General features: G+C 33.2%; 1 protein-coding gene across 1 annotated transcript in view; it reads left to right on the top strand.

The window, feature by feature from the left end:
- The window catches only part of FAF1 (Fas associated factor 1), a 458,337-nt gene that overhangs the window by 241,931 nt on the left and 201,469 nt on the right, over positions 1-14,937 (top strand). Inside the window, exon 8 of the mRNA XM_059922257.1 lies at positions 12,651-12,737. Coding sequence (XP_059778240.1) covers positions 12,651-12,737 — 87 coding nt within the window. The remainder of the gene's footprint in view (positions 1-12,650; positions 12,738-14,937) is intronic.

Genomic DNA, 14,937 nt, shown 5'->3' with positions numbered 1-14,937 from the left:
CTTGTTAAACTTAGACCAGGTTTATTAGCTGCTTATATTGATAAGTCCAGTGAGAAATTCTCCTAGCACTTTGTTAGCAGTACATTATGTATTTCTTTTAAAATATATTTTACTGTCACCCTAATTTTTAGCACTAATAAAGAGATGAAATGGCTTTTGTAAGGAGGCAAAAGTTTTATATTTAATTCTTAACTCAGTCCTATCTGTAATTTTTTCATTCATTTATTCAGTCATTTTACCTTTAAAATAAAAATTTTACATTACCTTTAAAATAAAAGTCCTATAACAAGTGTATGTGTGTTGTAAATAACAATTCACACATTTTCTTCCCAACTAGATTTGGTTCCTTAAGGGAGTGTAGAAATCTGTATTTTGTCTACTCACAACTTTCTTTGCTGTATTGTAGTCACTTGAGTAATAGATGCTCAGTAAGAACTTATTGAATCAATAAGGGACTGAGTATGAGACTGGTAGTGGCTGTAGCATCCCTTACACCTGTCTTTCCAGCTCTGCTTCTATGAATGTTTTAGGGATCTTGGCCCAAAAGAAGGAATTAATTTTCAATCATCACTCACTTAAATAAAAAAAAAACTGCCAGGTGTACAGGAAACATGATTTATTATAGTAACATCTAAATCATTGTAGTCATTCCCAGGTAACCATTTTATATATGAATGCATGAATTGATGAATAATTAGACCCATATAATGTGGCAGCTATGTAAGTTATAAGCTTACATTTTTAACTAAAGAATATTCTACTGTCTTGGATATTTAATTATTATAATATATTATAGTTCATTATTGCTCTTTTTCTTTTTTTTCAAGTAAGGTATCATTACGTGTATTCTATCATTATTCCTTTAATTATGTGGAATTAATGCATATAGTTCCTATTAAAAACAATAAAAGAATAAGTATGAAAAATTAATTTAGCACAATATTTCTTCTTTGTGTCTCAAGGACTATAAAGAAATAAGAATGAGTTGAAGCATGTTTAAGTATATAGTATGTATATATAGTATACATAGTATATATAGCATGTATATATAGTATAGTAAACATCAGTGGTATATTTTTGTGTTGCTCTATATTCTTTACTTTCTTCATTTTAATCCACTATCCAGTAGGGTGGTTACTAGCCACATGTGGCAATTTGAATTTAAATTGATTAAAGTGAAATAAAGTTTGAAATCATTTTTCTTAGTCACACTAGCTGTGTTTTAATTACTCAGTAGCCACATGGGACTAGTGGCCACCCTATTGGACAGCACAGATATAGAACATTTCTGTCATCACAGAAAGTTCTTTTAGCAGCTGGTAGGCCTCATATACACAATTCCTTATCCCTTATTTTGCCACATTTACATTAGATTTTTTTGTTTGTAATTTGAAAATGAAGTTTAATATGTCTTAGAAATACTACCTTGCTTAACTTCTTGAAATCTCTTTTCCCCAGAATGGTTGTTTTATCAACTATGTATTTAAAACAATATGTTTCTATTTTCCATGTATTAAGATAGTCAACACCTGCCATTTTCATCATTATTTAAGACTCTAAATTCTGTGATGAATACAGTTGAAGTAATGCCTTTAGGTATTATTCACTTTTAAGACAACACAACATATGATAATGTCTCCATGTGCCTTTTTTACCATATACAATGAAAAAAATACTTATTAAATGCTGATTTTTCCCCCCTTTATCTTATTAAGTAAATTATATGGACCTTTTTTATGGAAGCCTTCATAGTTAGAGATGTAAAACAGCAATTTCTTGGTTCTATAGCATGACATAGTTCAGAGCTGAGATTAGAGAATCCCCGTAGAGTTGTTAATACTTGAGGGCATCCCCAACTAGAAAAGTATGTGAATTTAGGCATGGGAGGAAGGAAGGATCTGCTTTAAATTTAGTGTAGGGTCACTGAATCTTAATGATAGATTAAACAAGGGAGGTAGAATAATGAATAGGGGTATGCAGTGTGTAGCACTAATACCAGAAGTCCATGGTTTGTGGCGGTTTTTTAATGTCCTTTCCCATATGGTTTTGAATAGAGTAGGTTATGGCAGGGATGAGCTAAGGAATAGCTTTGTTAATGAATAAATAGGAGTAATTTTTTTTAACAGGAGACTTCAGGCTGTTTATTTAGAATGCCTGCTTATTTGATAAATCATGTGATTAAAATTTTTTCTGATCTTAATAATACATTAAGAGGTGATACTAAGGTATTCCTGTTATTTTCTTTATAAATCAGCTGTATTTTCATTTCAGAGCCAGTCCTAATAGTGAAACCTTTGGGGTGTGATTTTAACTGCCTCAATTAAAAGCCAGTTGTGTGGAGCTTCTGAGCATTGGCATGATCAGCCCTTAGTTAGGGTTGAGTGTACAGTATTAGACTTTCGTTCATGGTGTCAATTCACTTTGAAAGGTTTAATTAAATTGTCATTTGGAACCAGTCTCCAGCTCTACCTCATTCACCTAAAATTAACTAGGTATGTAATTTTGGTGGTTATCCTCTTATTACAACTTTGCTCTTGGCCAAGGCAGCTACTTTTCTTAAGATATCCTTCCTGCCTTTCTACCCACATTTATCATCTCAGAGAGAGTAATGCTAAAATTAAGCTGATCTTGGAAAGTAGCAAGTTAAAAGCAGAAAACCTGACCAGACACACTTTTAAATATCTCTCAGGGCTCTTCTTTGGAGACTACTTAATATTTCCAAAAGGAGAGGTTAAGTAGGTTGTCTTTGGTGCCTTGGTTAAGCAGAGGGAAGGGAAATGTAACTCTCCTGACTCCAGGGCCCCAAATGCAAACACTGGCCTAGTTGTTCCCAAACTTTCTCCTTGATGTGGGTGACTTGAATGGTTTATTTTCACTTGATGAGCCACACCCCCAGGCACTTTAGTATTCATGGCAGACCCCCACACTAAGTCCCTTTGTTGTCTTTGTTTTTTGCATTTTTTTGTTAACAAGAAAAGATAAAATTATTAGAGACCTGATTATAGACTGAGGTTCCATTGCTGATGGTTCCCACCACTTTTTTCAGCATCTCAGAGAAAGGCAAAAGCCTGGATGGGCAACAGACAGCAGCAAAGCAAACATAAACATTATGTCTGAGCATCATTGTGGTGCTACCAGAGTGGGGAAGGATACACACAGTCTTCATCAAAATATAAAGATGGGTCTTCACCAAAAACAGTAAGACTGCCAGCATCTGAAAAATTTTGAAGTTTCTATAGAAGCAATGGTCCTTTAAGGGAAAGAAAAAAATTCTTAAGAGGAAAGAAGAAATGGATTAAGAATTTTTAAAATCTGCATTATTATCCTGACTTACGCATTAACTAAGTGAATGACATTTGCAAGGCAAGTAGTTTAATTTGTCTGTGTGTGTGTGTGTAAAATTTAAAAGAAAATAACAGTTCTGTGAAAAACAAATTAGCAGAGTAGATTAATGGCATTGCCCTACATCGTCTTCCTTATAGATGCAATTTTATTTTAGAACTTAAAGAGGTTGCAAATAAGACAGATATCTGATCAGAGTTTCACTTGTTCAAATCAAAAGCACAGAAGAGGGGTTGGCAACAGTGCCCAACCGTTGAGAGAGGGAAAGCTGGAATAACAAGATGGGGCAAATTGATTTACTGTATATTGGCAAAGTAGAAGCAGCAGGCCCATAGTGTGAATGTCTTCCTATATTTTTATTCCAGACAAAACTCTTATCATTAGTGTTGTGTAGAGACTCAGACGGCATTGGGCAAAAGTTTATACAAGGAAGAGCCTTTGCTAACCCTCACACGATAAAGTTTATTTACTGTTTTAACTATTCTTCTCCTTTTACCTTGATTTATTTTCCTTGAAAATTTTTTATCTTACTATTTCTTTCCCAGCTGTGTGTGACACCAGGAACCCTCTTACTGTGAAGGCAGCATTCAGTCATTGAAACAATAACAAGTTGCTATTTATTCTTGCAGTTGTCCTTCCTCTACAGCACTTAAAGTACAAAACTGACAGCCTGTAACTGCTCTTCATTGCCTGTTACAGCACAACAGGTATGAAGAGGCTCAGTTACTCTCTTGACAGAGGGTTCACCCATAGTTGGTCACTCGTACTCTTACTTGTTACCAGTTAATGCTCACCGTTCAGAGTAAGCATAATGAGTCTTATGGAAAATTCTTACCCATTACAATTATAAAAGTGTCAGGTGAAAAAAAATTTTAAGGATAATAACCCTTTATTTTATAGAAGAGGAAATTCAGGCTCGGAGAAGATATGTCATAGTCATAAAAGAATCTAGACTTTAGAGTCTTGTAGAACTCAATTAAATCCAAATCTCACCATTTACTAACTGGAGTAACCTTAGGCAAATTATTTATTGTCTCTGAGCCTCAGTTTCCTTATTTGTAAAATGAAGATAATAATACATGTAAAAGTTTATTGTGAGGATATATTAACATAAAACCTAGTTCCTGGTCTATAGAAGATGCTCAATAAATGTTCAGTTGCCTTTCTCTTTCCTTTCCCTTTCCTTTACTCAGGGTCACTCAGATAGTTAGTGGCACAGCTGAAGTGAACACCAGGTTGTTCTGGCTCCAAGTACATGTCTTTACTTTGAATGAAAACAAAACTTTTTTAAAAATTTTCTTATTGCAGAAGTAATAGACACTTAGAAAAGATAGATACACAGAAAATAAAAGTGACTCATAATCCCATGATGCAGAGGGAACAAATTTTAATATTTGTTCTATATCTTTTTTCTGTGCATATATATAGTGTACATACATATGTACATATACATATATGTATATGTATAACTTAATAAACAGAAATGGGCATAATTTTGTAACTTGATTTTTCTTTAATATTTAACAACTTTTTACGTTATTAAATATTCTTCTCCATTGGGGTCAGCAAACTTCTTCTGCAAAGGGCTAGATAATAAATATTTTAGGTATTGCAGGGCATGTGATCTCTGTTGCATCTATTCAAGTGTGCCCTCTTGGTAGTACAAAAGCATCCACAGACAGTATGTAAACAAATGGAGGTAGTGGTGTTCCAATACAACTTCATTTACAGAAACAGACAGCAGACTGGATTTAGCCTATTACTGGATATTAAATTTGTGCCAATTGTGTGTGTGTGTGTGTGTGTGTGTGTGATAATAAACAAGACTGCAGTGAATATCTTTGTAGCTAAATATTTGGCTTACATGTACGATTATGTCCTTAAGATTAACTTGTATATCGCTTCTGACATTATAACAAATGGTTTGTCTACTAAAATTCAGACTTAAAAATCAAAGTACTTCTGGTATACAAGTATTTCTTGGTTTATGTGACCAATCTTTAAAGTTGTACATAAAATTGAACTTTATAAAATGGTTTAAGTTTAAAGTAAAACTCCTTAAAAATGTTCTTATAATTGTTCCAGTTATTTCTAGGATTTACTTTTTTTACTTTTTTAAAAAATATTTATTTGGTTGCTCTGGGTCTTAGTTGCGGCAGGTGGGCTTCTTAGTTGTGGCTCACGGGCTCCTTAGTTGTGGCATGCAAAGTCTTAGTTGTGGCATGCATGTAGGATCTGGTTCCCTGACCAGGGATTGAACCCAGGCCCCCTGCATTGGGAACACAGAATCCTAACCACTGTACCACCAGGGAAGTCCCTAGGATCGACTTTTGACTTAGTGTTTTCCTTTGTGGAAGGACTTATAAATTAATTTACCTGATTCTAAAAGGGGAAGTTTTAAGAGCATTTAATGAGTGACTGATGTTTGATTCATTGTGGACAATAAAAAACATTCACTTCTATGGTATCTATTAGGCCATTGTTGGAAAAACTTTGCTCTTACACTGTTTCCATAAAGTATAGAGAGGAAATATTGCCTTCTAGGATAAGGTCTTGACTGATTGATTAACAGTGGTTAACCTCCCACTGTTTTTCCTTTGGGTCTTGTTTCAGCTAGCCTATGAGAGAGACCAAAAAAACAAACCAAAAACTGTTTAGTCTTTCCTTTGCTTCAAACAGTTCTCTGGTCTTTAGGGACATTTCCTCAATTCAGCTGATAGGTACAGGTGTCTTCCAAGTTTATTTAGTGTGACAATAGATGATTTATTGTGGATTTGCAGTTTTACTGCAATACCAAATATATATTATAGCCAGAAAGCAATCACACTTAAACTTAAGGCAGAAAAACTGAAGATTAACACAGATTTTCAATGATGAAGATTATTATTTATCAATTATTTCAGTGCTATGGAATCTGTAGTGAAGTAGTGCTATCTTTCATTACTTTCTTAGACTAAAAATAATCACTTTATCATCGAAAAAATTACAGCACTTCTAGAATTTCCCTAACAAATCATTATTAATCATGTTCATTCTCAAAAGGACTAGCTACCTTAGGCAAGAGTTCAAAGAACTTTTGAATCAGTAAGTTAGAAAGACATGGCTATCTGGGAGAGCCTATAACTCACACAATGCTTCTTAAACTGACTTGGTAAGAATTACCTAGAGAGCTTGTTAGAACACATACTGTGGGGTCCCAGCGTTTCCAGTGCACTAGGCCTGGGACGGGTACCCTGAATTTTCATTTCTAATAGTTTCCAGGTGATACTAATACTGCTTGTCCAGGCACCACACTTTGAGAACCACAGATGCAGAAAAAATAATTGTTCCCATTTGTGAAACATACTCAGCCTTGCTCATTTATAAACGTTTCCTTCACTCTTTAAGAGTTCTCTTTTAAAATCCAGGCTTAACCTTTAACTAAAGATATGAATTAATTTTAATAAATTTATGGCCATTAGTTCAGTTACTTTATGATCTAACATTGCAATTTTTATATCATTTTCACCCACACCAAACTTTTAGGATAGGAAATTCTGAATATAACCATGTTTCTAATGAAAGTGTTAAATCTTATCCTTGATAGTTTCTCAGGATGGCTAAAATCCATTTCTAACTATATGCATTCAAACTACTTTCCATATTTGCTTAACTTTATTGGCATCATTCCTGGTAATCTCTTAAGATGCCGGTTGTCAGATTTCTTTGCAGACAAGTAAGAGGTGAAATAAGTTTTTAAAGTATGGTACAAAGTAAAACTTAGTTACAGTTGTTGGAATGAAGAATTCAGTTAGAGCCAAAAAATGTTTTAATAGAACAGAACGCAGCCTAAAGCCAGGTTGAAAGCAACTTCAATTTTACAGTTTTCTTCAAACAACATCCTCATTGTTTTCTGCAAAGATGGTATTTGAGAAAAAGAAATGTCTCGAGTTACTGTTTTTATGAGGAGAGAATTGCTCAGTCTCTTAAATGGTTAATGAGAAGAAGTAATAGTTAAACACTTGAAGCATTGATTTCTGATTTGAATTCTCCAACACAGGCCAGCCCTGAGGGAAGGGGGGAAAAAAAGCTTGCTAATTAACATTTGATTACTGATGCCACCTTCTCATTCCCCTTGCACCATCCGGTTTCAAGTGTTTTTGTTCAAGAAGGATTTTTAGGAGGGTTTTAACTTGCATCATAGTAAAACAAATCCATGTGCAATTGCAACGAGTATACAATATGTTAAAAAAGAAGAAAAAGAAAAGTCCTTAGATATGAAGTATGTGTTCAAAACCCAGTCTGTATCAGAAGTGATTGGTTTCTTAACTATTATAAGCCTTTCAGAGCACCAGTGATTGCTAAGAAACTGGAACTAAGCCTAGTCTGTATGTCTTACTTAAAACGCACACACACACAAATACTTATTTATTCAGTGCAGTTATTATTTAGCAAACTCTTAACTGGAGCATCATTTGATGTTGTGAATTACTTGGAGTTCAAATTTTGATACTCTAAAACTTGGATAAGCTCTGGTTCTAATATGACCAAAGGCCTCTTTCTTCTAAGACTGATAAGAGAATGAGATACATATATGTAGTTTCAGGGTGCTTTTTTGTAAGGGTTGTAATCTGTCATAGTATTCTTAATTCAGAAAATCAAGAAACTAGAGTGCTAACAAATTGATAACTGTTCTAAGCCCACGGCAATTAAATATTTGGTTTCTATTTTTTGCCATATTAAAATATTTGATATGTGAAAAGTCATAGGCCAGATTTCAAAATTTTAAAGATGTTGAAATAAATTAATAGAACTTTACAACTGTATCACTTAGCTTGTAGTATTCTGGCAAAACCATAGCCTGTTTGGTTGATGAAATAGTTATTTGGAAAACCAGTATGACAGGTTTTATTTTTAAATGAGATCTCCTGGGAGAAGAGTATTATTTAGTCTTTTCTTTAAAAAAAAAAACAAAATCTAGACTTTTCAGTGCAATTAAAAGCAAAAACTAAGACTTTTCTTTATCCAAGAAGAAAAATTCACTTAAAATGTTTATAAATGTAATAATATCTGTATTTCTTAACCAAAATTATTTGCAATTTTCCTTTTTGATGTCTTGTATTAATCACTCTTTACTATTTTTCTTTCATTTTCTAGTCTTAATGGTTTTAAACTTTCCCTCTTTACTTGTTTATCTTAAATATACTTAGCTCTTCTTTTCCTGTATCTGGGATTAACGCCAATATTTTCAAAAAATCATAGAATTTTAGAGCTTTGAAAATCAGTAGTGATCTTGTTTTATTCTTTTCGAATATTGAATAAACTAGGTCTCAGGTTCCACCAACTTGCACCGCAGTAACAGCAGAATTAGGACTAGAAATCTAGTTCTCTGCTTCTCATTATGCCACAATACCTCAAACTTTGTGGCTTTTCTAATAATCAGAATCTGCTTTCACTTGGATAATACCTGAATGAAATTTAAAATTCCCTAAAATGTTTTTCAATAGTGTGACCAACATTTAGCTCACAACATTTAGCTATAAAATACAGCTGACAAAGTTATCTACCACGTTTTATATTTTTCAGTTTGAATAGCTACAGACAGCTCATTTAAGGCTAATCTGAGCCTCAAAATTCGGCCTTTAGCAGAGTAACTTCCTAAGAATTTTTTTTCTAAGAAATTCTGATAAAATTTAACTGAAATATAAAACTGTTTGAAAATTTATGGAACTCAAAATTTTGTGGGAGATGAATGTCTTACATAATTTTATTTTGAGCAGGTCATAAAAAAATGATCTTTTTCCCAGTGCTGTGTTTATCATTGAAATTTCCACAATGAGGAAATATGAAGTTTGAAGTGGAGATCATTGCTTACATTGTTTTATTAACAGTGAAAACAAATATAAGGAAATATATCAATACTGCATTAATTCTGTACTATTTCAAGGTAATCTGATTCAAATATTTTTTTCTTAGTCACAAACAACTGTCTCATATGAAGCAATGGGGGAGAAGTGAAACTGTCCTTTTAGAAAATCTGGAAAATAAGCTCTGGAAAATCTATTGTCAATCTAGAACACTTAATCCATATACAGTATAGTTTGTAACATAATTTTAATGTTCAGCTGGTAATCAAAGCATTTATTAAATTTTTTCAGAACTAATTGAAACATTTGCATAGTTTAGCAGCCTAAAATCTCATAGATTTAGAGCTTAATGCATAACAAGAATTGAAAAGATTATGAAGATTCAGCATAATCTTGAGCCAATGCTGATCAAAGAAAGTATGTAAGACAAAAAGGCCCTTAGGAAATGTTACCCTGTGAAGTGCCACTTGTCCTTAACTGGAATTTAACACAAATCTCTAAAGATGAAACTCCATCAGAAGTAGCACAGTAATTGCAGCTGGGCATGCCAGCTACAGCATCCTAGCCTGTATGTGTGTTCTTTCTGCCTCTCTCAAGTGCTCTTAAATCTCTCAAATCAATCAGTCTCTCAACCTTCCCCCTCGCCTGGCCCCCCTTTTCTCCCCTTCCCTTTCTTTAGTCCTTCCTCTCTCCCTCCTCTGTTCCTCCATCCTTCTCTCTCTGAGAAAACTGTGTCCTTCATTTGATTCATGATGACCATAAATTCATCTGCTTCATTTTATACTTAGCTATATTTTGTCATTCAGCTTTCCTAGAATACTAATTTTTTAAAAGAATCATTTTTACTTTTGCTTTGTGTACATTTCTGATTTTTTTCTTCCCTACAGAATTGTCACTTGAAATTTTAATTAAATAAGATCATCAATAAAGACAGTAGAATTTTTTAATCTCTATTAATAAGACCATCATTCATTATGTACTTTTGCTGTCTTATCACTTGTCTTTCTTCCATATAATGGTAAAATCTGCCTATGGCTTCAGCACTGATAAACATGGAATTATTTTTGAAAAACTTATTTGTTTTCACTTATGTTGTTGTTTAGTGATTATGGTTTAACACGAGGTTCTTTTGGCTTACTTTCAGAAACACTGTGAATTTAGCTTTTCCATTGGAACAATCAAACATTAGCCATATATGGTTTACGTTGTACCCTCTCAGCCAAGTTCTTTCTGCATTAACCAGTTTATTCTATGACAAGTTGCTTAACAGATGTCATTCTGGGGAGAACAATGAAGCCAAATACTTGTGCAATGGCTAACATTACTCTAACTTTGATCACTTTTGTTCAGCACATCAGTCTGGCGTTGTGCTTTATACCAACATAACACTATAGCCAGAACATGCTTTTCAGGCTTAGAATAGCAAAGGAATGTTATTCATTCAGTGCAGTTACAGATGAGTTAATGAAAGAAGAAAAATACTGTTTATTTCATAATACCATGTTGTTGTGTTTTGGAATTAAGGTGGAATTTAAAGAATCCCACTGCAGAGTTATTTGTTTATATACTCAACTCATAGTATTTGTGTATATTCTCCAGTGCAAGGGTAGCCTTGCCACCTTTCCAACAGATGTAAATATTTGTCCTGCCTTCCCCTCCACCTTCAAAATAGCTGCTGACCCTTGGCTTATCTAGACAACATAATTAAAACTAACTTTAAGAAAGGAATTTTTTGCCTTGAGACCTAAAATTTCCTCATACTCCCTTCTTTTGTCCTCTCACTTTCTTTTATTAATAAACAATAATAATAATACTTTGTGTTTATGGAACACCTTTCCCCCAAGAGCACCAATGTTTAAGCGTGACAGAATAGTCCTAGCTAGTGGAAGTGGTAAGAGGTTAGATTGCATTTGGTTAAATTGTTGGGTTGATAATGACTAATGAAAATTTCCAAACTTGATGTGACTGACCATAAACAAAATACTGCATGGTAGACTGGCCATTGCTAAGAATCTGTGAAAAAAAGCTGTTTGTTTGAATTGAGTGGGGATCAAACCATGCCCCCAAGCGCCTCAGTTCTCATTTGCTAAGTCTTTTTTCGCAGGTGTACATTAGAGATAAAAATAGATTAAGTTCTGGGTTTTGTTTTGTTTCTTTCTTTCCCCAGTGAATATATTTCTCTCTTTCACTGGAATGGTAACTTAGATGTGTTTATGTATAGTAAACAGTAATGTGATACAAAATGCTGTAATTGGACAACGCGATACTTCAGGCTTCTGCATTTTAAAAACGTGAATGAATGCTGCTTGTTTTCCACATTGAAGTCATTATAGAACTTATTATGTGCAGCATTTCAAAATTAGCTTCATTGTTACAGCAGGGTAGCCCCAGAACTAACCTGAAGAGTTAGCTAAGGTGGATGAGCTCTTCATTCTTACGATTTGATAATTTATTTTGTTTGTAAATATGGAATGAAAGAGAATTTTTGTAATCTATTTAGAAAAAAAATCTAAAGAAAGATATGATAATTACTGGATAAAGAGTTTAACCTTCCAACACTTTATTCTGATAAATCACTTACCTCTTCTCCTTTTAAAGTTAAAAGGTATTGGGAATTCCCTGGCAGTCCAGTGGTTAAGACTCCGCACTTTCATTGCTGTGGGCGCAGGCTCCATCCCTAGTTGGGGAACTAAGATCCCACCAGCCGCGTGGGTGTGGCCAAAAATAAACAAACAAACAAATAAAGTTAAAAGGTATAATGTTACTTTTGAGAGAAACAGTTTTTTAACTTTACCAGTATTTAAAATAAAAACTATCATTACTATATTTTCTTTTGGGGAAGGGCCTAAATAGCATATTAATGGATGGCTCTCAGCTAATAAATATTCTGTTGAAATAGTTTCTAATTTGGAATGATTTCAAAGAAATAACCCTGTGCTGCTTTATTAATAAGTTGTTATATCCTTGAAATGTACATAAAACAATGAAGGAAACTTCAGGTTTTTCCTTCCACCCCCTTGGAAAAAAAACTAACACCCTTTTCTGTCCCACTTAGAAACTAGGGATGTATCTTTTATTTGAACCATTGCATATCTTGAGTCATTGTTAAAATTAAATAGATTATTAAAATGTATAATTATAAATTAGGTCATGTAGTCTGTCCTACGTGAACTGTGTACTTGAAGTTTCTTGACTGAAAAGAAACTTGAAGCCATCCAGGAATATAAAAATAATCAGTGGGGTGGGGTGGGGGGTTGTTGCTTGAACTATTATTTCATCTAACCTTGGTTTAAAATTGGTTTAGATTTTTTAATAAAATTTTTATGATTTGTGTTTTCCTAGTTTCAAATTCTTGTTTTGAGTCTCGAAAACAGAGGAAACACAGTGTATCACGTAAATTGACTGGCAACTAACATAAGTCATGTGGAAACCCTATTTTAATTATTCTCTTTCTTTTTATAGGTAAAGAGAAATGTGTATGACCTTACGAGTATCCCTGTTCGCCATCAGTTATGGGAGGGCTGGCCATCTTCTGCCACAGATGACTCCGTAAGTGACAGCTGAGTTGGCAGTTTTATATCCTCCTCTCTCTTTTGCCACTTTCAGTCTAATTGGCAGTGATATTAAGCAGAATCAAATGTTTGGAATCCATTGGAAGAATTTTATAAATCAAATAATGTTGAGGATAAGACGAATTGTAATAATTTGAGTTCACTTGCAGAACTGGTGTCAATAAGCCAAGTATATCAGCATTCTCTTGGTAATGTTACAACATCAATATCAGGAACTTGATGCTGCTTGATTTGACTTAAATTTTTCCTTGATTAAAAAAATACAGATATTCAGATATTACTAATGAAATGTCCCAAACACAAAAATTTTTTCCCTAAATTACAGATACTTCAAAATCAATCTAATCATTTTATTTAATTTTAAAACTGCATCTCCAATAGTTAGACCTGCACTTTAAAAAGTTACTTTTTATAGTTAATATTAATAGCACTGTATTCTTAAACACACTCATAATTTTCACTACCATAAAAAACTCGAAGAAAAGACCTAGTCTGTAATTTTTAACTATTATTATGTCTACTCATAATAATTTTCCTGTTGTAAATTTTGAAATGTTTCCTATCTCTGTCCTGTTTCCAGTGATTATTCTTTTCCAAGAGAGTAAATTTTATCATCTGAGGAGGCCATTTTGGCTACTTTTATCATAATCTTGGTTGTTCTAACCAGATACCCATTTTTCTTTTAAAGTAAAAAATTAGAATGTTTCAAGAATTTTGAAGTAAGCCTTATTTTTAAAGTAAATAGGGCTAAAAAGATGTTAAGACTCTGTAAACATCTTCTAACAATAAATACCCAAATAATGATTATTGCTAAGAGTTTAATTACCATTTCTTATTTTCTAGTAAATATTACATTTCTATCTGGATAATAATTACTACCCCTCTCTCAGCACTACCATCATATACTTTAATCTAAAGGAATTCTTTGTGGAAGACAGAAACATTTTTGAACAATCTGTTTATGTAGATGCCACTTGAGTCTAATTATTCCACAATCTAAACACTGTGCCTTTGGAAAATGTTTTATGGATTATGAAACTTTAAAAATAATCAGAAGATAGCAAAATTTGTTTTTTAAGTGAACACTTCAGAAAAAAATTACTTGTGTGTAGGCATTTACATTTATTTATAAACAACTGATTTTAATATTGACATTATAGTATATCATTAGAGTTATTGGTTGGTTGTCCATGGCTAAGTTAGTAAGGATGTGGTTGTTGTTTTTAGTTTGTTTTTTCCCCATTAGACTGATAGAAAATGTGATACATTTATTTTTATAAAATTAAGAGAGTAACATACATAAATGATAGCTTTCTGTTTACCCGAGAAGACGTGAGGAAACCAGAAATGTTCTTAGCATTGTCTAATAACCTGCTACAATAAATAATAACTTTAATAGAAGAAAATAATTAAGATTGAGCATGTTACTTAAATTCTCTGAGTTTCAGTTACCTCACTGATCTGAAGAATTGTGATGAGGATTAACGATAATATATATATACAGTACTTGCCTCATAGTAGACACTCAGTAAATGAGAGTCAGTATTATAATTAATATTAACATAACTCAGAAAGAGATCACAGGCAGGAATTGACTGGTTTACGTAAATGAAACGGTACCTGAGATTTGCTTCAAAATAACCTCTGGGGTTGGGGGAGTGAGTGGGGATATAGATAAATCCAAATTAGCTGTCTATTGATCATTGTTGAAGGTGGGTAACGTGTATATTTGATTTTTGTATACTATTCTCTCAAGTTTTAGGTATGTTTGAAAATTTCTATGTTAAAAAGTTTGAAGCAAAAATAATTGTCTGGTTTAAGGTAATAAGGTCCAGAGATGTGGGTCTTAATAGGGTTGGAAATGCCAGCTGCTCTTGGGCTCCACACCTGTAGAAACCAGGCTGAAATAGGCTTATCAGAAGCGAGTTCCAAGAGTGATAGGCAAAATCAGTGAAATACAATAAATTCTTCTGTAACATAGTACCTTACACATTTTAGTTGTTAAATCATTGACTTGAGTTGGCACTGTCTCACATTTTAATGATCTCACATTTTAATGATCTTTATTTAATTTTTTACCAAAGAGTTCTATGCAATTTTATTACTATGGGAAAATATGGAAAGCATCTAAAACTTACCATATGGAAGTCTGTGATGCTACCTGGTACTATAAGTCA

Source organism: Balaenoptera ricei, chromosome 1 (assembly GCF_028023285.1).
Source record: "Balaenoptera ricei isolate mBalRic1 chromosome 1, mBalRic1.hap2, whole genome shotgun sequence".
Taxonomy (NCBI): domain Eukaryota; kingdom Metazoa; phylum Chordata; class Mammalia; order Artiodactyla; family Balaenopteridae; genus Balaenoptera; species Balaenoptera ricei.
The sequence above is the reverse complement of the archived record's forward strand: the minus strand, read 5'-3'. Positions and strand labels throughout refer to the sequence as shown.